Source organism: Thunnus albacares, chromosome 23, assembly GCF_914725855.1.
Source record: "Thunnus albacares chromosome 23, fThuAlb1.1, whole genome shotgun sequence".
Taxonomy (NCBI): Eukaryota; Metazoa; Chordata; class Actinopteri; order Scombriformes; family Scombridae; genus Thunnus; species Thunnus albacares.
The window spans coordinates 1,869,714-1,893,937 of NC_058128.1; the positions used below are offsets into that span (position 1 = coordinate 1,869,714).

General features: G+C 37.5%; 2 protein-coding genes and 1 long non-coding RNA gene across 3 annotated transcripts in view; 2 read left to right on the forward strand and 1 right to left on the reverse strand.

Moving 5' to 3' along the window:
- LOC122974995 overlaps positions 1–3,186 on the forward strand; it is a 21,403-nt gene extending 18,217 nt beyond the window's left edge. The window contains exon 2 of the long non-coding RNA XR_006400525.1: positions 3,081–3,186. This is a non-coding gene — a long non-coding RNA (uncharacterized LOC122974995). The remainder of the gene's footprint in view (positions 1–3,080) is intronic.
- Positions 1–8,372, reverse strand: part of LOC122974993 (NACHT, LRR and PYD domains-containing protein 12-like) — a 15,249-nt gene extending 6,877 nt beyond the window's left edge. Inside the window, exons 1-5 of the mRNA XM_044343148.1 lie at positions 7,987–8,372; positions 7,569–7,642; positions 6,681–6,818; positions 6,074–6,353; positions 2,764–4,606 (exon numbers count right to left, since the gene is read on the reverse strand). Of these exons, the coding sequence (XP_044199083.1) occupies positions 2,764–4,606; positions 6,074–6,353; positions 6,681–6,713 (2,156 nt within the window). The 5' untranslated portion in view covers positions 6,714–6,818; positions 7,569–7,642; positions 7,987–8,372. The remainder of the gene's footprint in view (positions 1–2,763; positions 4,607–6,073; positions 6,354–6,680; positions 6,819–7,568; positions 7,643–7,986) is intronic.
- Positions 8,373–9,959: 1,587 nt separating this feature from the next.
- Positions 9,960–24,224, forward strand: part of kiaa0930 (KIAA0930 ortholog) — a 37,186-nt gene continuing 22,921 nt past the window's right edge. The window contains exons 1-2 of the mRNA XM_044343231.1: positions 9,960–10,361; positions 12,358–12,827. Of these exons, the coding sequence (XP_044199166.1) occupies positions 12,683–12,827 (145 nt within the window). The 5' untranslated portion in view covers positions 9,960–10,361; positions 12,358–12,682. The remainder of the gene's footprint in view (positions 10,362–12,357; positions 12,828–24,224) is intronic.

Sequence of the window (24,224 nt, forward strand, 5' to 3'; positions counted from 1 at the left end):
ATTAACTTCCTGCATTTGATGATGAAACAGTTTGACATTCCCTATTTTGATTAGCAGTTGCTCTTCACAACAGTTGTCCATCACCACAATCCAAACATGGACATTGTGGTGACATGTCCACATATGCGTCTTAACCAGTAGGCTACCAGAGCACTCCTAGTTCAGCTAATCATATCTCACTGTGTTTGAATGAAACAATAATTCTCATCATTCTCTCTCATACCTGCAGACTTTTAATCTTTGTTTTGCTTTAATCTTGTAGATGTAGGGAGAGAAAATAGAGTTACATTTTGGGTTCCAAATTTTCACAGTCTGTCTGTGTGATCTGATACCATGTCTGTCTCCACAAAGTTAGCATGAGGACATCTTGATTAGAAAAACATGTTTACTGTCCATTATTTTTAATTTGATTCCAGAATATTTTTACTGTTCAACTCAGTGAACAGTTACAATTGAGAAAGATCATCTCTCTTTGCTAACTGCTGCTGTCAGATTCAAATCCATAAGCAGGAAAATTTAGTGACTGTTGACAAACACAAATGAAACAAATGGCTTGACAATATTAGACCTGTACATAATTAAATATTAATGTAATTAAATATTGAGATGTGCATGACAGATGACTGCATGACGTTTAGTTATCAACATTCTTTTTTGAAAAAATGATCCAGCACACAAACACAATTAACACACCAATAAAGTTGAATTATTTTCAACATGATGTCATCAGAAAGATGTTATCAGGTATCAGCATTAAAAAGATAACATTGACCTTTAATGTGTATAAAATCTCTTTAAACAGTCTGAATTCTACCATTCTGCTCTCATATTCATCAGACCTCATTGTGCATTTTCTGCTACTTCTCTTCTCTACACCAACAAGAGAGAAAACACCTGAGAATTCCTTTTCTGTGCAAACAGAATATAAGAAATACTTAAAAACAAAACTATGTGACACCATTGCTCGGTTCAACACACTCAGGGGTTTTGTCTCATATGACCAGCAGTTTATGGAGGCTAATGTTGGTTAATGTTAAGAAATTTTATATATATTGTTGCATAACTGACATTGCTGAATCAGTTTGATTTGCTGATCCCTATGCTCACAATGAAATGTCTCAGAAACCATTAAAAAATGATGATGAAAGCAATTCTCTCTGACTTCAGCAATCACCTTTGGAAAATGATACAGATCAGAATTCTTAATCATAGTGGTAAAAAACAATGTCTGTCTGATTATATGTTATTTGCAGAATTTACTTATGTGTTGGGCCTCAACCATGGGGTCAGACAAAGGCAGGCCTACATGTAAACTCTGAGGCCTGGCAACAAGGTCACCCTTTCCCTTTGTTCCCTGAAACAAAGCAGCAGCACCAAAATGCTGCTCACAAACTCCATTTCCCATGATGCTTTGCCAAGTTCACGCCTAAGTGTGAACTCAGCAAGAAGCCTCAAGCTCTCATCACTGATTGGCAGAGACGCATCAACACCACAGGGAACCATGGCAACACAGCCGTGACATCACCGCTTCTTTAAGTACCCATTGGAGACAGTTATCGCACCTTTCCAGTGTAACCGTGCTAGGAGAAGGTCTGCTTTCTCCGTCAGCCAGATTACTAATGGAGGTAAATCGTGCACATGTACTTATCCCGCGTTTTTTGGAGCTTCTCCCCTCGCTGGACGAGATGAGACTTCGACCCATGTTCACACGAACACTGCTATTGGATCCACAAGAAACTGCTGTTGGCAACCTAGCACCCTAACTGTGCCTGCAGAAGGAAGAAAGGATTTTCTTCACAGAGACGTGGATAACTTGTATTCCCCACTGTCTACCGACTGAGTCGCCCATCCTGAGATTCTTCGCCGCCCCACCGAGAAACCAGCCACTGTTAGCCTTGAAGAAATAAGGACAGCACCGCCCATACCATGCATCAGAGGACCTGTGCTGGATTTCACTGATGGACTGCTGCCTGTTTAGTTTGTGTTCACCACACTAGACTGTTTTGTGTTGTCCCACTCGTATTGTTGTCTCCTGACTAGATCCCTGCTTGTGTTGTATCAGTCTCATATGTACATCGCTTTGGATAAAAGCATCTGCTAAATGAAAAATGTAAATCTAAATGTAAATGTGATTGAGAGAGTCAGAACTCAGACGTAAACTTCACCGTCCACTTGGTGGTGCTGATATCCCAGATATCAGCTCTTCTAAGTGGTTCCCCGTATTATTAATATTAATTATTTATTGCTTTCATAATTCATAATTATCTCTGATCGTTATTAATTATTACTAATAACCAAACACACTCCTACCCAATACAACACATAATAACTTTACTGCATTCACTGATAACCTTAAAATACTGATATATGTTGTGATAAAATGCGGCTGTAATAAAACCTCAACCACAACCTCTAAAGTCCTTATTTGGTTTACCAGGTTAGAATTATGCCTCTGTAACCAAAACAGAGATAAATAAAAGAAAAAAACTGTAAAATCCAATAATTACTAGAAATAAACAGAATACCTGTGTTCATTAACTTAACAGCTATAAACACAACCAACTGAAAAATCAACATTATATGTACTCACAACATTTGAAACAGCTCAAGAACACCTGTGACTAAATATAACTGACATAATATTTCTGCTATAAACAAGTAGAGCACTATTTTAACAATATAATAAGTTTTATATTATTTATATTTGAAGAAATAACCTACTAATCTACAATGATTTATAATGTTAATCACATCTGGACTTACACAGCCTTTTTGCAGTTCCTCACAGCTGGGAGCAGTCTCAGTCGTCCCTCGGCTGAAGTATTGTACTTTGTCAGGTCCAACTCATCCAGAACCTCCTCAGACATCTGCAGCATGTAGGCCAGAGCTGAGCACTGAATCACATGGAGAGTCTTCTTTGATTTGTTCTCTGACTTCAGGAACTCTTGGATCTCCTGATGTACTGAGAGGTCGTTCATCTCCATCAGACAGTGGAAGATGTTGATGCTTCTGTCAGGAGAGATACCATCATCATGATAAACACCATCATCATAATACCAGTAACCGTTCATCTTCTTCAGGTTGTTGATGGCTCTCTGGATGATTTCTGGACTGTTCTCTGTCTGACCCAGCAGGCCTCCTAAGAGACTCTGGTTGGACTCCAGAGAGAGGCCATGAAGGAAGCGAGCAAACAGGTCCAGGTGGCCATTTTCACTTCCGAGAGATTTCTTCATGACGTCCATCAGGAAGTGATCCAGAGATGAGTTACTGTGGTCTTTTCCCAGGAAGTCCTTCAGTACCTTTGTGTTCCTGCTGGTGTAACAGTGGTACATGTAGACTGCAGCCAGAAACTCCTGAATGCTCAGATGAACAAAGCAGTAGACTGTTTTCTGGGAGATCACACTCTCTCTTTTGAAGATCTCTGTACAAACTCCTGATAACACTGAGGCCTCTGTGACATCAAGACCACACTCCTCCAGATCTTTTTGGTAGAACATGATGTTTCCTTTTTCCAGTTGTTCAAATGCCAGCCTCCCCAGCTTCAGAAGAACTTCCCTGTCAGCCTCCGTCAGCTCCTCATCATACTTCTTCCTCTTTGTCTTGTGTGCATCATACTTGTGCTTCTTCCTCATTGTCTGAACCAGCAGGAAGTATGAGTACAGGTCAGTCAGGGTCTTGGGCAGCTCTCCTCTCTTGTCTGTAGTCAACATGTGTTTCAGAACTGTAGCAGTGATCCAGCAGAAGAGGGGGATGTGACACATGATGTGGAGGCTCCTGGATGTCTTGATGTGTGAGATGATGCTGCTGGACAGCTCTTTATCACTGAATCTCTTCCTGAAGTATTCCTCCTTCTGGGCGTCAGTGAAGCCTCGTACTTCTGTTACCCTGTCATAACATTTCTGATCTAGGATCTGACTGGCCGCTGCAGGTCGGGAAGTTATCCAGATGAGAGCCAAGGGAAGCAGATTCCCCTTGATGAGGTTTGTCAACAGCACGTTGACTGATGACCTCTGTGTGACATCAGACACAACCCCATTGTTCTCAAAATCCAGTTCAAGTCTGCTTTCATCCAGGCCATCAAAGATGAATAAAATTTTACAGTCTTTAGAGTCGAGCCTCTCTGCTGTGACCTTCTGTAATGTTGGATGGAACTCATGGATCAACCTGAGAAGACTGTACTGCTCATCTTTGAACAAGTTCAGCTCCCTGAACGAAAGTGGGATCACCAGACTGACATCTTGGTTTTCCAAGCCCTTTGCCCAGTCCAGAGTGAACTTGTGCACTGAGAAGGTTTTTCCTACACCAGCGACACCGCTCGTCAGAACAACTTTGATGATGTGTTCCTCTTGGTCAGGTAAGACTTTAAAGATGTCGTGGCACTTTATTGTCTCATGGAAGGTCTTATTCTTAGAAGCAATTTCAAGTTGCCACACCTCATGTTGGGTATTAACTTCTTCACTCTTTCCCTCTGTGATGTATAGCTCAGTGTAGATCCTGTTGAGGAGGGTTTCACTTCCTGCTCCATCAGTTCCTTCAGTCACTTGTTGACATTTCCTCCGAAGACTGATCTTATATATATCTAAAACCTCATGCAGACCACTATCTGCTGAAAGAGAAGAAAAATATAGATTTGAACTACTATCAATATGTTTACATGCATTTATGTAACCAGGTTACACGGAGAAACCAGGTTACTTGGGTAATTGGGGTGTAACACTGCCACAAGTGTGAGGGGAAGAGTAATATATAGATATATAAATCGTATGGTTTAATACAAAAAACTCTTGCAAGGTTAAACCTCTGATTAACTCTATCCCTGTTACTCATGCTGTTCCCTGTACAACGTATGGCAAGTTTGATTTCTTTTGGACCCTCTTTCTTCTTTTTTTGCAATGCATTGCTGATCCTGATTTCTATTTTTGCTTTTTGAAGGGAGGGTATATTCCATTTCTGGTGTTCTTTGGACATTTCACTTGGACTATGTGAATGGTATAAGGAGGTTTTTCTTTGAGTTGGACTAGCATTGGACATTCAAGTACACACTTAATGAATTCCGTGTGAATTTATTGTGTTCTCTTAATAAACTGTTGTGTTAGGATACATTTAAGTTTCCAGTTAGTACTTTCCTTTGTTACTGTCAAAAGAGCTTTAAAGACACCCAAAACTTAAGCTGATTGCTATAGGGGGAACATGTTACTAAAATGTTAAGTGGTAGAAAACAACTTATTTAGATTTCTAGAGGATACTTTTTGTTAGTTTAAGTCCTGGTTGGACTTTAAATACAAGGATAAATCCCTCTGTGTAATGATCTCTCCTTTCATTCAGCTGCTGGACTTTCCCTATCTACAGTGTTTTGTTAAGTACATGTTATGTATTTACATGGCAGAGAAATTGGCGTTCTCCAGGAGAAATCTACCTTGTAAAATAATAAAAATAATGAATGTAATTTGTACCACACTTCACATTCATAGTGAAACTCAACGTTTTTCTGATCCACAACCCTGATTATAGTAATCAATAACAGTCACTTTGTCGGACCACCTGTCAGAATTACGTAACTGCCCACCTGACAAGAGTTCATTCATGTTTTCCACAGTTGCATCTACAATCTTTCAATAATGCAATGATGACCCCCCAAATTACCCTTACAGTGTGAAACCAGCCTCCAGGAAGTACTGTATGTCTCACAGCTGCCAGTGTCTGTTGGTCAGTGGAGGAGATATTGCCAGATTTAACGTGGGCATCAGTTTATCTAGTTATGTCTGCATCGTTACAACATCTGCAATTTGAGCACTATGTGTAAAGAGGTCTATATCTCCCACACAGTTCTTTCTATGCTGACGTAAACCTACTTAAATCAAAGCTGAGACTTTAATATGATTTTTATTTTAAATCAAATGTGCTGAAGCACAGAGCCTGAAGAACAAAATAATAATAAACAAAATGTCTAATTGTCCAAATACTATTTGGACTGTATTTAAAATTATGAAGAAAATATAAAGAGACAAGCTGTTTCTCCTCACAGATCTGATGTCTGGGTGTGATGTCATGTTTGTCTCTTCCTGTGACTGACCTTCTGCTCCTGAGCTGATGTTTGGCAACTCCCTCACCAGATCATTCCTGCTGATCTTCTTTAAAATGCTCTTGATCACTTCCACAGCTCCAGCAAATTCATATTTCTGCACCATCAGATCCACCACGTTGCGCCTCTCTGCCTTCGACAGCTGGCTTTCTTTGATGGGTGGGATGTCGCCCACCTTTTCATACTTCAGGGACCACTTGAACTTCTCAAATTCATCATCTCCTAGATCATCAAGAATGTTGAGGAGGTCCATCTCCGTCATCTTGGCTCTCTGGTAAAATCAGAGCATGTTGATAAAAGAACAGTTGTGTTTCTGTCTGTCTGCCAGTAGAAACTCATTCTGTGTTTCTACTGGATCTGACTGATTTGACAAAAAGCCCAGTTTAACCGCAGTTGTTTAAGTATCAGAGAAACTCAAGAGGATCTTCAGTAAAAATGTCTACTCAGAAGCTGTTCTGGAGTTTTCTTTCAGATCAAGTTGTGTTAAAATTGACATTTTTCTGGCTTAAATGTTGAGAATAAAAGTCTAATCTTAAACAATGGTTGACAAAGCAATCTCACCACAAGGTCCAGTTAGACTTCTGCTTTCACAACTCACCTGTTTGTTGCAGTTCAGTGAACTCTGGCGCATTCACATGTTCTGGTTGGTTCATTAATGCTGGTGTGAAAGCTGTCAACTGACAGCACCTGAAAATGAGGATCTTGTCTCAAAGTGCACTCTTGTGTGTTTTTTATTCTGTGAAAGCAAAAACAGAATTTTAACAGGATGTTAATAGTGGTCTACATATGTGATTAATATGGACATTAAATTAAAGTAGCGTTAAATCCATCTGCTGAACACAGATCTGTAAAAGAAGTGATCTTAGAAGAGATCTGTAAGCCAGCAGTTCACCAATAAAAAAATGAGTGAAACACAGTGACTATCCTCCCGTAATATCATGCTTTTCATACTGTTTCGTCCTTCCTGTCTGTCTTTAGTTGTGATAAATCACATTGTAATCATAACTAATGATGCTGATAGTAAGTTATTTCTCTTTGAGCTCTTTGTGACATCAGATAAGATCAATAAACTCAGCAGGTTCAGTTTGTGATTTTGATGATTATACGAAGAGTTTTCAGAACTCAACACCTTTTGGAGCATTTTCTGTTGTACAAATAAGAAACACAGTTTAGTTGTTTGTGTCAGAACTGTGCCTTTTGCTTCTTACTGCTAATGCTGAACCCAGCTTAAGGCCTTCATCATTTCAGGTGATATCGTACTTTTACAGCATTTTCACAAACAAATGTTTAAATACCAAATATTAAAACAACCCACATACACTCTGAATATTAGGTATATGCATCTTTTTGTATCTACAGCTGAAAACAGATGTGAGAGCAAAAAAAATTGAACTTCTACATGTGTAAACACTGTGAATGAATATGAAGAATACTACTAATAATAATATCATCTTCAGGTCAGTTTACAGCAGAAACAGTCTCTTACTTTGTGTCTGAGGGTCCAGGTTCATTACTGAAGTCTGGAGGATGATCATTAGACTGAGAGGTAAACCAGTAACACTAGAGACACACACACATACACAGTAGAATAAACTCAGTCCTTCCTCGCAACTTGGAAGCTTCTTAACAGTTTACATGACTACAACCACGTGTGTTTTCCAGCCATCACAAAGATAAACTTTGACCCTACGTCTAACAAACAGAGTTCAGATAAACATTTCAGTCATTCTTAACCGTGTCCGTGTGAAAAACCAAGAACAAAGGAAATGTGTGAAAATGTCAACATTGTAATTTCATATTTTTCTGACACAGTTTAATCTACTAAACAATTAATCCAAATATAATCTGCAGATTGATCAATAATGACAGTAATCATTATTTGCAGCCCTGATATTAACACTCACCCTGCCTCAGACTTACAGACTTCTCCTCTTTGTGCACTTCAAAATGGAGCCTTCCCCTGTTTGCTCCTCCCTCCTTCTTCTTTCCTGGAAATCACATGTCTGTGTATGTATGTATGTATGTATGTGTGTGTGTGTGTATGTGTATATATATGTGTGGGTGTGTGTGTCAGGTACAGGACATGAACCACACGCCTTGTCCTGCAGCTCAGCTTGTTGAATGAACCACCAAACAAACATTCAGCTGGGAATAACTCTGCCCTTGTATATATATGACTGAAATGAACCTGTATACTTAAAATGCTCTGAAGAAGGCTCTGCGCTGAAACATGTAAGCGTTTTTCTAATGTGATGGGAGCCAAATAACCAAGTGAAATGTTAGTATTTTGTCCTCCTTGACTAGGAAATTTTAGATGTGCTACCTTTTTTTTTTTTTTTTTTTTAAAAAGTTTATATATATATATATATATATATATATATATATATATATATAGCACCTTTCTAGGTCAGACGTCATAAAGTGCTTCATAATGAAAGATGAAGACAAAAAGAAAATAGAGACACAATATAAAAATAGTAAATAAAATAGAAATTGATCAATAGAACACTACTACTCAAAGGGAAGTCTGAACAGGTCTTGAGCTGCTTTTGTAAGACAGATCCAATGGGAGACAGTTTCAAAGTGCAATCAAAGGCTCAGTCTCAGTTTGGAGTCTGGAGCGAAGAACAACCAACCGACCCTGATCAGACCTTAAAAACCTGCTGGTAACCCACTGCTGATCAGTGCTGGAGAGGAACTGACTACATTTACTCAGGTACTGTAATTAAGTACAGTTTTGAGGTACTTGTAGTTTACTTGAGTATTTCCATGTGATGCTACTTTATACTTCCACTTCACTACATATCAGAGGGAAATATTGTACTTTCTACTCCACTACATTTATTTGACAGCTTTAGTTACTTTTCAGATGAAGATTTGACACAATGGATAATATAACAAGCTTTTAAAATACAACACATTGTTAAAGATGAAACCAGTGGTTTCCAACCTTTTTGGCTTTTGACGTCTTACAAAAAGCAGTGTGTAGTCGGGGTCACATTTCACATGTCTATGAGTTGTTAACAGCTCCACCAAATAGTGATTTGCCCTCTAAATGTCTCACATGCTTTCATTTCAATAAATGTTCAAATGATCCAATATTTCAGCAAAAATCAGAAAAGATTAGAGAAAAAGTCCAAAAACTGAAAACAGATTTGTGTATCAGAACTTTGTTTTTTCTTCTTTCCTCTCCCATTAATCATCTCACGACCCCTCAGATTTATCTGCTGACCCTTTGGAGAGGCCCGACCCCTAGGTTGGGAACCACTGGACTAAACTAGCTAACTGTATATAAAGTAGTGTAAACTAGCTCCACCTCCAGCAGCTACAACAGTAACATGCTGCTCTAACACTGATGCTTCACTATTAATAATCTAATGATGTCATATATAATAATATATCAGTCAGAGGGACCAAACCACTACTTTTACTGCAATACTTTAACTACATCAAGCTCATAATACTTATGTACTTTTACTGCAATACTTTAACTACATCAAGCTCATAATACTTATGTACTTTTACTGCAATACTTTAACTACATCAAGCTCATAATACTTATGTACTTTTACTGTAGTAGGATTTTTCATGCAGGACTTTTACTTGTAATGGAGTATTTTTAAATTGCTGTATTGGTACTTTTACTGCAGTAAAGGATCTAAATATTTCTTCCACCATTGCTTAAAATAAAACATCCAATGTAGGTTATTGATTTATCTCATGTTAAATAATCACCTGATCAATATTTGAGATGATAAAGAAAGTAAATATTAGTCTTCAGGAGTCAGGATCCCCTACACATGAGCTCCTAACACAATGACGTCATCCTTTGTCTTAAAACAAAGAGTGCACTCGTTTTAATACCCCGCTTCACCGGAGGACTTAGCAGTTGTATGACGCCGGTGTTACGCAGAATTTTGTCACCACTCATATTCTGTGATCAGATTTGATCTTTTAACTGCATGTTTTTAATATGCTACACACTTCAATTTGAAGGCTGCTGTTAAACATGTTGCTGTCTCCATAGTAACTAGATAAACTCACAATTTATTGATAGGTTTTCCTCCAGCGTCACACAATCTGACGGGTCACAGATATAGCTGTAACACCGGCACCGGTGGCGAGGAAGGACAAAAAACATCGGATAAGCCGCTGTTTAGTAATTCGTCGGTTAAAGCTCTCCAACAAATAACTGGAACTTTCTGTGACATTGCGTGGTTTACTCGATTAAATATTTATTAAATTAACGGGGCTAATTAGCCGAAGAGCTCCAGAAAAAGTAAGTTATAACTGACTCTCAAGTCATCCGTTAAATCAAGCGTAGCTAGCGTTAGACCCCGGCTGGGAGGGCAACCATGAAGATTAGCTTGCTATTTGGCTTAACTACAATTTACGAGACAAGAATACAAACAATTCACACGGAAATAGTTTATTATTCAACTTCTTTCCTCTCCGTCTCCACCGACCGGCCGGGCGGGGACTCCTGATAGCTCCTATCGCATGGCAGCAACGCTAACTTGGGTGCGTCTGATTCATGAACCGCTACGCACCGGAGAGGCAGCGAATGGTTTGATGGAGAAGGAAGAACTTGAACGTTTTTCTTAAATGTTACTTGATGTTTTTACAAATATAAATGAACTGAACAAAGTAATGGAAATGATAACGCCAGCTTGCTAAAATGGTAGACTTCAGCTCAATATTTAGCCTAAAATTTGTTGATCTTTAGTGACGTTAATACAGATGACAGTAAATTAAAGGCCAGTGAGTCTTTGCATTTAGCCGGCATTGGGACTTAAATAGTAGGAAAATTAAATGGTACAGCAATTTATTATGATGAGGGAAAATATACAGGATAAATGCTAGCTTCATAGTGTTATATTCTGTGACCTGATAGATTTTGTTCTCCTAATCCCAACCACTCATTATCTTAGATATGGAAGCCCATGTCTGTCAAGAAAAAAAAAAAAACACACACAAAAATGACGCTCACACTAAATCAAAATTATGAAGTCACAACTATGAGACAGTAAGTCAAAACCATGAGATTAGTCTAAAATGTTACTTACGCTACAAAAAAATAAAGTAAATTAATTGTCTTGCATGATTCCTAAAGGACTCCTTTATAACTTAAACATATTCCTGAGGGACTTTTTGTAAGAATTATTAGAGAGTAAATCAAAATTGTGACATATATCAAAATTGATATAGTAAGTCAAAACTGTGAGATAAGTTGTGAGAAAGTTAAAATTATACAAAATGAAGTAATTGTAAATAATATAAAAAAGAAATTTACAATAAAAATATGTAAAATATATTCCTAGTGAAAAAGTGTGATATGTGTCAGTTGTTTTATTACATAATAAAACCAAGCAAAACCCTGCCAAATTATCTTATTAAATAAAAAAATAGAAAAATAAATAAACACAGTAAGTAAAAATTAAGTTAATAAGTAAGTGAATTTTTTGACTCAGTATCTCATCATTTTAATTTGAGCATTTTTGTTTTTGTCGTGCCTAATTCTTCATCTGTTTGTTTCTAGCTGTCAAATAAATGTAGTGGTGTAGAAAGTAAAATATTTCCGTCTGAAATGTAGTGAAGTGGAAGTATAAAGTAGTGTCAAATGGAAATAATCAAGTAAAGTACAAGTAAATACACTTAGTAACTTTCCACCAGAGTCCAGAAACTGTCAAAAAAAATGAGAGGAGTAATTATTAGAAAACAAAAATGGTTTATTATTATATTGTTATAAAGTGTCTTATGTGTTAGGTGTTTTATGACAGAATAAAACCAAACCAAACTCTGCCAAATTAACTAATTACATACATTGAAAATAGAAAAATAAATAATCATAGTAAGTCAAAGTTTAGACAATAAGTAAATGTAATTTCTGTTGCAGTTGTTCATAATTTTTGTTTTTATTGTGCCTAATTTTTCATCCTTTTTTCTTATGTAAATTATCTTCTGTACTGTGGAATAGGGTAGTAATATTAATAGTGTCACAGAATCTGCTTGGTGACAGAATAAAATGTATGTGAGCAGTATTTAAATGAAGATAATAAATAACTCATAATTTTGACTTAAAACATAATTTTATTTTCAACATTTTTGTTGCGCCTACCTTTTCCATCTATTTTTTTTTTCTGGCATAAATTATCTTCCATACAGTGGAGCGTAATGGCTTCACAGAATCTGCCGGGTGACAGAATAAACTGTAACACCAGTGTGTGAGCAGTATTTCGGTGCTCTGTACCTTTAAAAGCCTCGTGTTGTTACAGGAAGTGTGAGGGGTGTTTCCAGCTGATCTGCACAACAGAAGGACCAGAGTGTCCCTGAGCAGCCCGACCTATCTGCTCTTTTCTCCGGCTGCAGAGCAGGGCTGCCCGGCACCGGCCTCCGGCAGGTGTGCATCGCCTCCCCAGGTGTTTAAATCGGGATTAAAAACGAGGAAAAAGCCGGGGGGATCCTCGGTGTCCCCCCCCCTCTCCTTCTCCCTGCTCCTTCCCGCTCCTCCGCGCTCCTTTAGCCGCCAGTTAGCTGCCGTGAACCGGTGCTGTGGGTATCTGTTGGCCCGGACCGGACTGTCATGATCTCAGCGCGGAGATGGCGTCCTTCCCCGGTTTGTGTAAGGCTGTCGGGCCAGCGGAGGAGGAGAACGGAGAGTCGGACGGGTCTCTGCAGCAGATGCTGAAGGCCATCGCCGACGAGAGGAACCGACTCAACATCCGACAGGAGGTCAGCGGACTCGGTGAGATGATCCCACTGGTTTTATTTTTTTATTTATTTACTGGGGCCCTGAGTGGCCCCCTGCAGGTTCCTGTACACCTTTATGTTTACCTAAACTCAGCTTTTATCATCTGATTTATGTATTATTTACCCACAACAACATATATGTCATATAAATGTCAGGATACTTTATCTTGGGCCTATGTGACAGTTCTTGTCCTGGGCAGTAAGTGTCATTTCCTAATTGGTTATGCAGCTTTTAGGCATAAGCAATCAGGAAATAACACTTACCAGCCAAGAACAGAAATAGTGTTAGATAGTGTTACCAACCAGGCAAAGTAGGCTGTTGCTCCAGGCGTACACTGTGAGAGCTGCAACCAACAATTATTATCATGATTAGTTGTTTGGTCCAGGCCTTGGTGGAGGAAGTATTCAGATCCAATCTCATAAAAGGATCTCAAAGAACATTAGCATCATTTAATAATTTAAATCTTGCGTTGTTTACATCCATGTTTGGTCACTGGCAGCCTTCTTCTTCCTTACCTTTGTGGGCACATTGCTATTTTTTTGTTTTACCACCACAAACTGTCAGTTAGCGTTATAGCTTGATGTGTATCACATTGTGCATCTTCGTGCACAATAAAAACAAACCCACTGGTATAAACATTGCTCCATAGCGCTACTAGTGTCCAAAAACTCCACAGGGTGCCTTTTTAATTTAATTTAAAGGTTTAAAGTAGTGTGTTACCTGAAAATTAAATAAAGTCCAACCTGCAGAGCAGCAGCATGAGGTTTCAACACAGAACAGCTGGCCGATTAGAACTCCGACTAATGCTCTGTGGGTCTGAGATTGTAAATAAATTTAAAAGGTTGGCGTGGGACGTTAAAAGTCACACCCAGGTTAGAAAATGTTCTCAACTAGTAAAGGAGGAGTGTAATCCTTGAACTAATCCTCAGCAGCTTACCCTGATGATCATCGTTTTGTGTCATAAATGTCTTTTTGCTCTATAAAAGAGCTGGACAGAGCAAATTTAGCACGACACATCTTAAAGTCTCTTAGTTGAATCCACGTTTCCTTCACTTGCATCTTTTCCTTTCGTCTTTGTCCCTTCCACGGAGGATGCAAGGAGACACCTAAGGAAACCAAGTGAGGAGAGAGGAAACGAGGAAGACGTCCTCTCCTCTGAAGCGTCACATGAAGCGACATCCGTTTCTGATGACGACGGCAGTTGATCGCAGCTGATCAGCTGTCGGTCGGCTTTAACAGCTGTAGAGACTTTTGATGGAGTTTGTGTCTGCACAGTTATCACTGACGGAGCAGCTGTTTCCTCTCTGCAGCCTGTTACCTGTTTAACAAACACCTGCACATGAATAAAAGCCTGCATTCAGTATTTATACTGTGTCCTGCTCAGAGGCACAGGAACCGTTTCTACTGGCAGAATGTGTTTATACAGGTATTATTTATTAATTATTTATTGATATCCTGATAGTGAATTCATTATTTAATAACTGAGAATATGGCCACGGTGTCTTCTGAGCACCAGAAATTATTTATTTGGCTCAGGTAAAATGTCTATGAGTTGTTAACAGCTCCATCCTCTAAACTTCTCACATGCTTTCATTTCAATAAATGTTCAAATGATCCAATATTTCAGCCAAAATCAGAAAAGATTAGAGAAAAAGTCCAAAAACTGAAAACAGATTTGTGTATCAGAACTTTGTTTTTTCTTCTTTCCTCTCCCATTAATCATCTCACCACCCCTCAGATTTATCTGCTGACCCTTTGGAGGGGCCCGACCCCTAGGTTGGGAACCACTGGACTAAACTAGCTAACTGTATATAAAGTAGTGTAAACTAGCTCCACCTCCAGCAGCTACAACAGTAACATGCTGCTCTAACACTGATGCTTCACTATTAATAATCTAATGATGTCATATATAATAATATATCAGTCAGAGGGACCAAACCACTACTTTTACTGCAATACTTTAACTACATCAAGCTCATAATACTTATGTACTTTTACTGCAATACTTTAACTACATCAAGCTCATAATACTTATGTACTTTTACTGCAATACTTTAACTACATCAAGCTCATAATACTTATGTACTTTTACTGCAATACTTTAACTACATCAAGCTCATAATACTTATGTACTTTTACTGTAGGAGTATTTTTATATTGTTGTATTGGTACTTCTACTTATGGGAAATTCCAGTTTATTTCCCATAAATGTGGCCATTGTGGCTCTATTGGGTGCATCTCAGCTGATATGGCAGATCAGAACGACATCTGGTTCGAGCGAGGAAATATCAAATAAAAGACTTGAGATGCATGAAAAATCCTACTACAGTAAAAGTATTATGAGCTTGATGTAATTGATTTAGTCATTTGTCGAGCAAAAATACCGAAAATTAATCTCAAATGTGCAGATTTGCTGCTTTTCTCTGTCATATATGAAAGTAAACTGAGTTTTTTAGATGTAACTCTACTACATTTCATAGATAAAAATGTGGTTGACCCTCCACTAACTCATAGATACTGCTGCTGAGTACAGCAACTAATGATTACTTTCATTATTGATTAGGCATTTATCCATAAAAATATTGGATAATCGTGAAAAATTCCGGCTGTTATTTTCTGTCGGCCAAGGTGCCGTCTCGAAATGTCTTGTTTTATTCGACCAAAAGTTCAAAACCCAAAAATATTCAGTTTACAATGATGTAAACACACAAAAGCAGCAAATCTTTGCATTTGAGAAGCTGGGACCAGGAATTTTTTGGTATTTTTGCTTAAAAATGGACTAAAATGATCAATTGTTTATCAAAATAGTTGCAGATTAACGTTCTGTCAATCAAGTAATTGTTGCAGCTCTATTGCTAAGTTATTAACGTTTATCATGAGTCTTTTGTAATTGGATCTTGCTGATGAAGCTTGTTTAAAGGAAGGTGAGAGGCGTTATTGATCAGATCTTCGGTTATCAGTCCTGAATAAACATGCAGAAAGCAGCAGTTTGGTGTCCTGCAGCGACTGAGTTCACAGTTAACCCCGACTGTACTCTGCGGTCGTCTGGTCTGGAGATGAAACCGGCTCCAGCAGTAGATCCCAGGAGACCGTTGTGGCGCTGCTTGTTTCTGTGGCTCATTTTGTTCTGACGGTGAAATAAATAGAGCTCTGTCCTCCGACCCATGACTTCATCACAGCACACGAGCCTCCGTTTATCAGAACAACCACGTCTGCATTGTTGACGTCACTCGCAGGGGAAGCGCTTCTGTTTCAACCAGAGCTGAAGGGGTTCGTTTATGAGTTTCAAAAGGATCTTTAAGTTGCATCTAAGCCTGGTTTATTACCGACCTGATGTCATATTCCTATAAATATGCCGGTACCCGTTATCACATAGTCAACTGCTTGTTTTGATCTAAAGGTGTTTTGCAGACTTCACATTTTAGCACCATGTTGTTGCTACAAGTACATTAAAACTGCCTTACAGCATTATTAACTGTCATGAACAATATATTTTTATATATATTATAAAATATAGTAAAATAATAGTAAAAATAGGGAAAACCTCAGCGTAGTCCACCTATAATTTAAACTCTGTCTCCTAGAAATGACATTCATATACGAAACAGCGTTGCTTTTTGCTGTGATAATGTATTTATATTCTTCATTGCTCTCCGTTATAATGACCTGTCCCTCCTGACTGAAGTAGGCGACACGCGATTGGTCTATTTTGCGCGGAAAAAGAGTCAAATGACGCCAAACGCCCCCCTTCATGGGGACGTGCACAGAAAGCCTGAGTTAACAAAGAAAGTTCATAACCTCCGTCGTGATACCACTTATCTCTGACTGTGAGTTTAGGGTTTGTTGAGCCAGCTCACACAAAGAAAGCCTGGGTATGTTGAACTTGCTTCGTAGTTCAACCCCTCTGGATCTTTCTCTGACCTGAACCAAGTGCTGCCAGAGTCTGAACACAACCACAAACACTTCTACCAGCTGATATTTCACTGTAACATCAGATATTTGGTGGAAAAAAACCAACCAGATACGTTGTCTCTGAACGTTTCACTCTCTCGTTCAGTAGTTTGACTCCCATGATTCCCGTCTGTCTTGACTTGGACTACAACTACCAGTTGCAATTAGATCAAAGAGTTTTATCTGGTGAACAGTGGAAATCATTACATTTTCTTTAACAGAATGGGAAATGACCCAAAATAAAATTGATAATTCATCCCTAAAACATGTGTAAACCTTGTCCTGAATAACTGAGCATGACAGAATGCATTTATTGTTTATTTATATGGTCTAGTTTGGCTGATTTTGTGCATGTTCAGCAGGTTTGGTTCATACTTTGATACTTTGCTGCTTGGTTATTTCTGGCAGCTGGTCGGCCGTCTTTGCTCTGACAGTATCTGGTGTTTCTGTACTTTATTCCGAGGTCCGGTGTGGAGAGTCTGTCCTTGGATGGTCCTCTACTGGCTGCTGTGTGAGTCAGGTCTGACAGTCAGCAGTGACTCAGGACTTTACGTAGCTGGAGACACAGACTGAAGATCTGTAGCACAGGAACTTAAACACTGACTCATAGTTTAACACCAGTAAGTGTAAAATACACGATTTGTATGAGGTCACCCAAACATTCCCTCCATTTGTGATAAACTATGAGCATTAATGCAATTAATCGTTTTCATGGTTTGTTAATGTGCCGCTCGCTTTTTCAATTCATAAATTAATTGTTTAATCGCCAAGGAAATGTCAAAAAAATAATGAAAAAATGGCCATCAAATGTCCCAAAGTTTTCATTTTTTAGAAATGTATTTATATTTCTTTTCTCATTTGTGTAAATATGGTTTTTGATTTATTTTTAATTGACTGTAAAATATATAAATAGTGTAAGAAAGCTTGAGGTGCAAATGTTAGCATATGTAAGAAAATCTACTTTAAATGCATTCTTACAATTAAATCTCTATAAGAAACATCACAGAGACCAAGAAGATGTCTTCAGATCACTTGTTTTGTTCAACAGTTGGTCCAAAAAAAGATTCAGTTGGCAATAATATGTGGCAAAGGAAAGCTGCAAATCCTAATTTCCCTGTCCTCATTTGAGGGGAGATCTTTGGCATTTTTGCTTGAAAAAAATGACTTAATCAATTATCAAAATAGCCGCCCAATGTTTGACTGTTGAATTGATTAATTGACTTATTGTTTCAGTTCTACTTTGAAATATTAAAAAGTAGAAAAAAAGAGTCCAGGACGATGTCTTCAAATGTCTCGTTCTGTCCAACCAACAGTCCAGAACACAAAAATATTTACTTTGCAATGATATAAAACAGAGAAAAGCTGAAAATCTTCACATTGGAGAAGCTGCAACCAGAGAATTAGTTTCTATCCTTGATGAACACAGTTTAACAGAGTTTTATTTTCTGTTGTTTCAGCACAAAATGTTTTCACCTAGTAATGTTAGCATTTGCTTCTACTTTGCTCTATTTTTTTCAATCGGTGTTAATGAAACTCAACACTTCCTGTGCAGGCGGTTAACATAAAGTCTGAAAGGCTACGATGCTGAAACTCCTGCAGGAAGTGTTGAGTTGAATTGACGACAGTTTAACAGCGATCACAAAAACAGCAAAGTAGAAGTTAGTAGAATTTAGAGCCGGAATGATTAATCCTCTTCTTGTTCTTTGTGTTGTTCTTCTTCTCATAAACTATTTTGATAATTAATTGTAATTTTCTAAGCAAAAAAAAAAAATCAATATTACAGTAATAAATTTTTGTCCTGTAACATACAGCGCTGTCAGATCCTCAATGGTCTTTTAGAAACCAGTTCAAGCAGAAGCAGCAGATGACATCAATGATTCAGGTTTAATTACCTCCTAAACGCACGAGTGTAGCTCTCCACAGTGAAATACGGCTCTGATGGCTGCTATAAATACACAACTGATACAGAATACAGCTTTAATGTTTGTTGTTCAGTAACAGAAAATAGATGCAGATGAATAGAAGCAGGTCCTTCACTCATCTGCTGAGATCTGCTCTTCATAAACTGTATGACGTGTCTGAGTGCAGCGTTACTGTACGGTAAAAATATCTGCTTTTGATCCGACTGTGACTCAAATGATTACAAATCCTGCTGAATTTTTTGATGACGTCAGCGTGGCTGAGCTGAAAAAAACAAAACAGCAAAAAAAAAAAAACTACAGTCTGATTTTCTGTCACATCTGACCCCAAAACATCATAAAAACATAATTTCTGCCAGTTTCTAACATTTTACATGTCGTTTGGTTTGTGTTACAGTTTATTATTATAGTATAGTCTGAATGCACATATGTGTGAGTATGACTGTAGGCCATCACAGACAGGAGGAGACCACAGCGGGAGGCCTCCCATCTGTTTACATTGTGCAGTCTGTTTGTTGAACATTCATGTGTCCTGACTAGAAAAAGTGTAAAATCTCACATTCAGACAAAACATGAACAAAATGTAGTGTTGGTTTAAATTCACAGGTCTGATAGTAGTGCCAGAACCTGAGAAGAACCCGTTCATAACGTATAAACAAAAGAAAAATAACGAATGAGAAATAAAATCAATAAAATTCAACTATACTGTCATTACTTATTGACAACAAAACGACTATTTTTGTTCCAGGATGGTGAAACCTGGTAAAAATACTAAAAGATAATGAATTACTGTAAAAATTGAGTGCTAAATTATTAAAGAGGCAAGATAATTAAAGTGTACACTGTGCAAAAATGCAGATACTTTTGGATTTACAGTATTTGGCCAGGTTTGATGATATCTATCATACACGATAGGAAAACATGTTTTAAAAGAGATATAATGTGTTAACGAGTGAGCTGTAGAAATATTAGTACATGTATTTTTATCTTTGATTTTTGAGGCTAGCTGTTTCCAGTCTTTATGCTAATCTAGTCAAGTGGAGTCAATTATAGAAGACATTTAAAACAACAAATGTTGACCAAAGTACTTTACAGAGACACGAGAATTACAATCAAATAAAAATACAGACAATAAAAGTATATATTAAAAATGTTGGAAAAAATCAGGTTGCTCAGAGAACCACGTTTTATTAGTCTATTAATTGATTAATTGAGCAACTGTTTTGACAATTGATTAATCATTAGTCATTTTTCAACAAACGCTTCCTTGTTCCAACTCATCAAATTAGATGATTTCCTAAAAACTTTTAGGGATTTTTCAGGAAATTGTTAAGATATTTTTCACTGTTTTCTGACATTTTACAGACCAAATGAATTATTAATTATCCAAACAATAATCACAAAATCTTCAACTGTTCCTTTGAGATTAGATTAGGTGGATTGGTCAGGATTTTGGGGTTTTAGTGGGTTCAGGTCTGCCTGAAAACCTCCAGCCTGAAGCAAAAGAATAGAAACAGGGTGAAAAAAGAGGAAATCTTTAGTCTGAATGCTGGATTAGTCAACGCTGCCATGAGGGCAATTGTCACATCTGTGTGACGTCTTCAAGTTGAATCCTTTTCATCCAACCTGCTGCATGTCATCAGTTCCACCGCAGGATTTCAAAGAAGATGAGCCTGAAGGCCTCATCACATGACATTCATTCATTCACTCATTCAGCCTGAACACATGACACACGGGAGGTCACATGGATTACGCCAACGTGGAATCTTCTCTTTACATCAGGTCAAGTCATGGCAGATTATCTATGAAGCACATTAAAAATCAGTGTGTTTAAAAACCTAAACAATAAGAATGGCCTGTGAGGCAGAACTCAGAAGATTAAGTCATGGGGCATTCCTAATATGAATAGGGAGTCCAGTTATCTTAATTACTATAATTGAGGAGGTCTAGAGCTGCAACGATTAATTGATTTGTTGATTTGAAAATTAATTGGCAACTATTTTGATAATCAAATAATCATAAGTATCATAAGTATCATCTTTTCAAATGTGACGATTTAATTCTTCTCTTTGTCGTACACGATGATAAACGTAATATCTTTGGGTTTTGAACTTTTAGTTGGACAAAACGACATTTGAAGATGTCACCTTTGGCTGTGGGCAACTATAATGGACAATTTTACAATTTTCTGACATTTTATTGACAAAACAATAGAATAAAAATAAAAAAAACTTCATTGATACTGAAAATAATCATTATTTGCAGCATATAATAGTGATTAAGGAGGTGTTAGCAGTCCTTTTATGTTTTTGGGCGTCACTGAGGCAGGGATGTCCCAATCAACTTTTTTTGGCCCCGATTCAGATCCAAGAATTTAAATTTGAGTCTCCCATCAAACTTAATTCATCCCAAAATAAATTCTTGCGCCAAAGATGCTCCGTATACAGTACGCACTAAAATTAAATGCATAGCAGCATTAGATGTGAAATGATGATTAAATGTATCTGACACATTAAAATAAACGCTGTCCTGTTAAAAACTATTTTGTGTTTTGCAGGTGGTTCTAGTTGTCTTATAGGTGGTTCTAGTTGATATTTAGTTAGTTCTAGTGGTTTTTTAGGTGGTTCTAGTGGTTTTGTAGGTGGTTCTACTTGACATTTAGGTGGCTGTAGTAGTTCTATAGGTTTTATTGGTCTTTTAGGTCCTAGTAGTCCTGCAGGAGTTTGCAGTTGTCTTTTCAGTGGTTCTGTGGAATGTGTAGGTGGTTTTGTTTGTCCTTAAGGTGGTTCTAGTGGTCCTGTAGGGGGTTGTAGTTGTCCTATTGGAAGTTCTGGAGACGCTGTAAGTGGTTACAGTTGTGGTTCTAGTAGTTCTTTAGGAGGTTGCAGTGGTCTTTTCGGAGATTCTGTCGAACATGTAGCTGGTTCTATTTGTCCTTAAGGTGGTTCTTCAGGGGTTATAGTTGTCTGTTGGGTGGTTCTAGTGGTTCTTTAGGAGGTTGTTATGGTCTTTTAGGTGGTTCTAGTGGTCCTGTAGAGGGTAGTAGTTGTCTTTTAGGAGTTTCTGGGGACGCTGTAGGTGGTTACAGTTTTCTTTTACGTGGTTTTAGTAGCTCTTTAGTTTCTAGTTGTCTTGTAGGAGGCTCTAGTGGCACCTACAGTTATGGGAGATTTTGGAGTGATGTGACAGCGCTTTCTACCACCATCATAAAAACACCAAAGGAGAACGTTCCTTTGGAAGAATTCAGTTCATCCCTCCGGTAAAGTTCCACACAATTTGAAAATCCGTGACAAGGAGAACTGAAGCTGTTCTTTATGCTGGTTTTTCTTTAAATTTGTCATCCATCTGTATACAGTATGTGTCGGCCTGACTTTGAGATTAAGATTTCAGTTTATATTTTAGTGAATATGTTTGAACCTCTCTGTATTTATAATAATCACAGACTGGTAACTCATAAATGTGGATTCTGCATCTTTAGCCTTAGTGGCTGTTCATCCATCCATCCATCCATCCCTTTAGGTCAAACTTTCATCCAGGTCACTGAAGCTTTGACAGAGCATCTCTGAGCTCCCACCAAGTATTATATAACTGTCATGAAAAATACAAAAGCCCGAAACATGGCTCATGAAATTTCTCTCCGATGCCAACACAGAGAGATTTCGGAGTGATTCAGCTCACTTTCATCAGATGATGAGTGATAGTGCGCTGGGCTTCATAACACAGTTGATGTATTTTTAAAATGGGATACGCAGCTATAAATAGAACAGGACTTTTATCAATGTCTCTGAGGCTGCTGCAGAATGGCTGCACTCTAACGTGAACATAGAGATGTGGAGGATATCAGACTTTAACACCCTTAAAAAAAAAAAAAACTTTACCCAAATAAAGAAACTGACAATAATGAGAAAGTAGAAATTGTCAAATATGTTAGCCTGTTGGTTACAGCGGACTGTAAGGGTCAAGAGAGGGTTTTTAATATTAATGAGACAGCGCCAGTTAGAAAGCACAAAAACTATCAATTCTTGTTTTTAAATATTTTCTTTCACTTTTTTCAAAATTGAACATTTTACATGCAAAACAACAATACACATGAAATACAGAACAGCTAATGCAACTAAGGTAAAGAAAGAAAAAAGAAGACACATTATTTTACAGGTCCTTTTTAATATTATACTAATTTCCTGGAAATTTTCGGTGTGAATGAACGGTAAACTTTGAGGACATTTCTCAGAAAGGGTGCAGTTTGGTACAAAAGACAAAACAGTTGAGTTTAGTTGGTAATTACTCATGTTTGGGTTCATATGTAGCTGTTAATTTGCAAAAATCCTCACTAAATTAGATTCTTACCAATTCTTTAACTGACAGACAATACTTAGTTTTCAGTGTGTGGTTCTGTGTGTCAAACTACATATTAGCACATAAGATTCTTTTTTAAAACTCTATATAATGAGTATTTTAACATTTACTGTCAAATTACATAACTCTTTCAAAGAAATGTCCTAAGAATGAACAGTAGCACAGCAGCTACTTTTAGGAATTTATTTTTAAAAAAATCTTTAAATTCCTGTAAAAAGTAAAAGATCCATAAAATTAAGTGTTACTGACATTGTTAATAGACGCTCACTTGTATATCATTTTCATGAAACAACCCAACATGCTAATATATTGTTTGATAAACCAAACTACACGGTGAAAAGTACATTTTTTACCTTCAGTTAAAGAATTGTAAAGATTCAAATTTTATTAAGTTATTATGACATTAACAACTATGTTTGAACTCAAATATAATGAGTGGGCACTGACCAACTAGACCAGCCGAACACTTTTTTCTATTTTTATCAGAATTTGTACCAAATTGCATCACCCTCTCTATAAAATGTCCTAAAAAAAAACGTTAAATACCTGTAAATTACACCGAAATTGATATAAAATTAAAACACCTGTAAAATAAAGCATTACGTAAGACAATAGTAACTAAAATTAAAATAAACATTTAGACAGTAATAAAGTTTGTTTCTCAAACAATAACATTTTTTGTCTAATTGTATAGAATTATTGATTTCTGTAATACACATTTAATCTGACAGTCTTATAATTTTCATTTAGTGCCACACATTTTTTGGCAATAATTTAGTAAGATTTCTGTAAGTTTAACAGCGTTGCCATGATGATTGTTTAAGTTGGTTAAGTTACCTAACAGGAACATTTCAAGATCAACTGGGAGATTAATCCCGTAGATTTGTGATAAAATACCTCACCAATCTATTTTAGTGCTGTCATCATCACATTTGGAACAAGATGTATCCACCTATTGAGCCGTGGCCGCCCAAGTACAGCTATAACACATATTTCCATTCAAAAATGTAAAAAATCTTCTGGTATTCAGTGACGGCTGCAGCTCTCTGGAAGCTTCTCCTCCTCTGTTTGCCAGCAGGTTGTGTTCTCTGACTCACCTCTGTCCAAAAAGACGACGCTTCACGCCAAAATCTGACTGGACGGAGGCCAGAGGTCATTTCCTCTC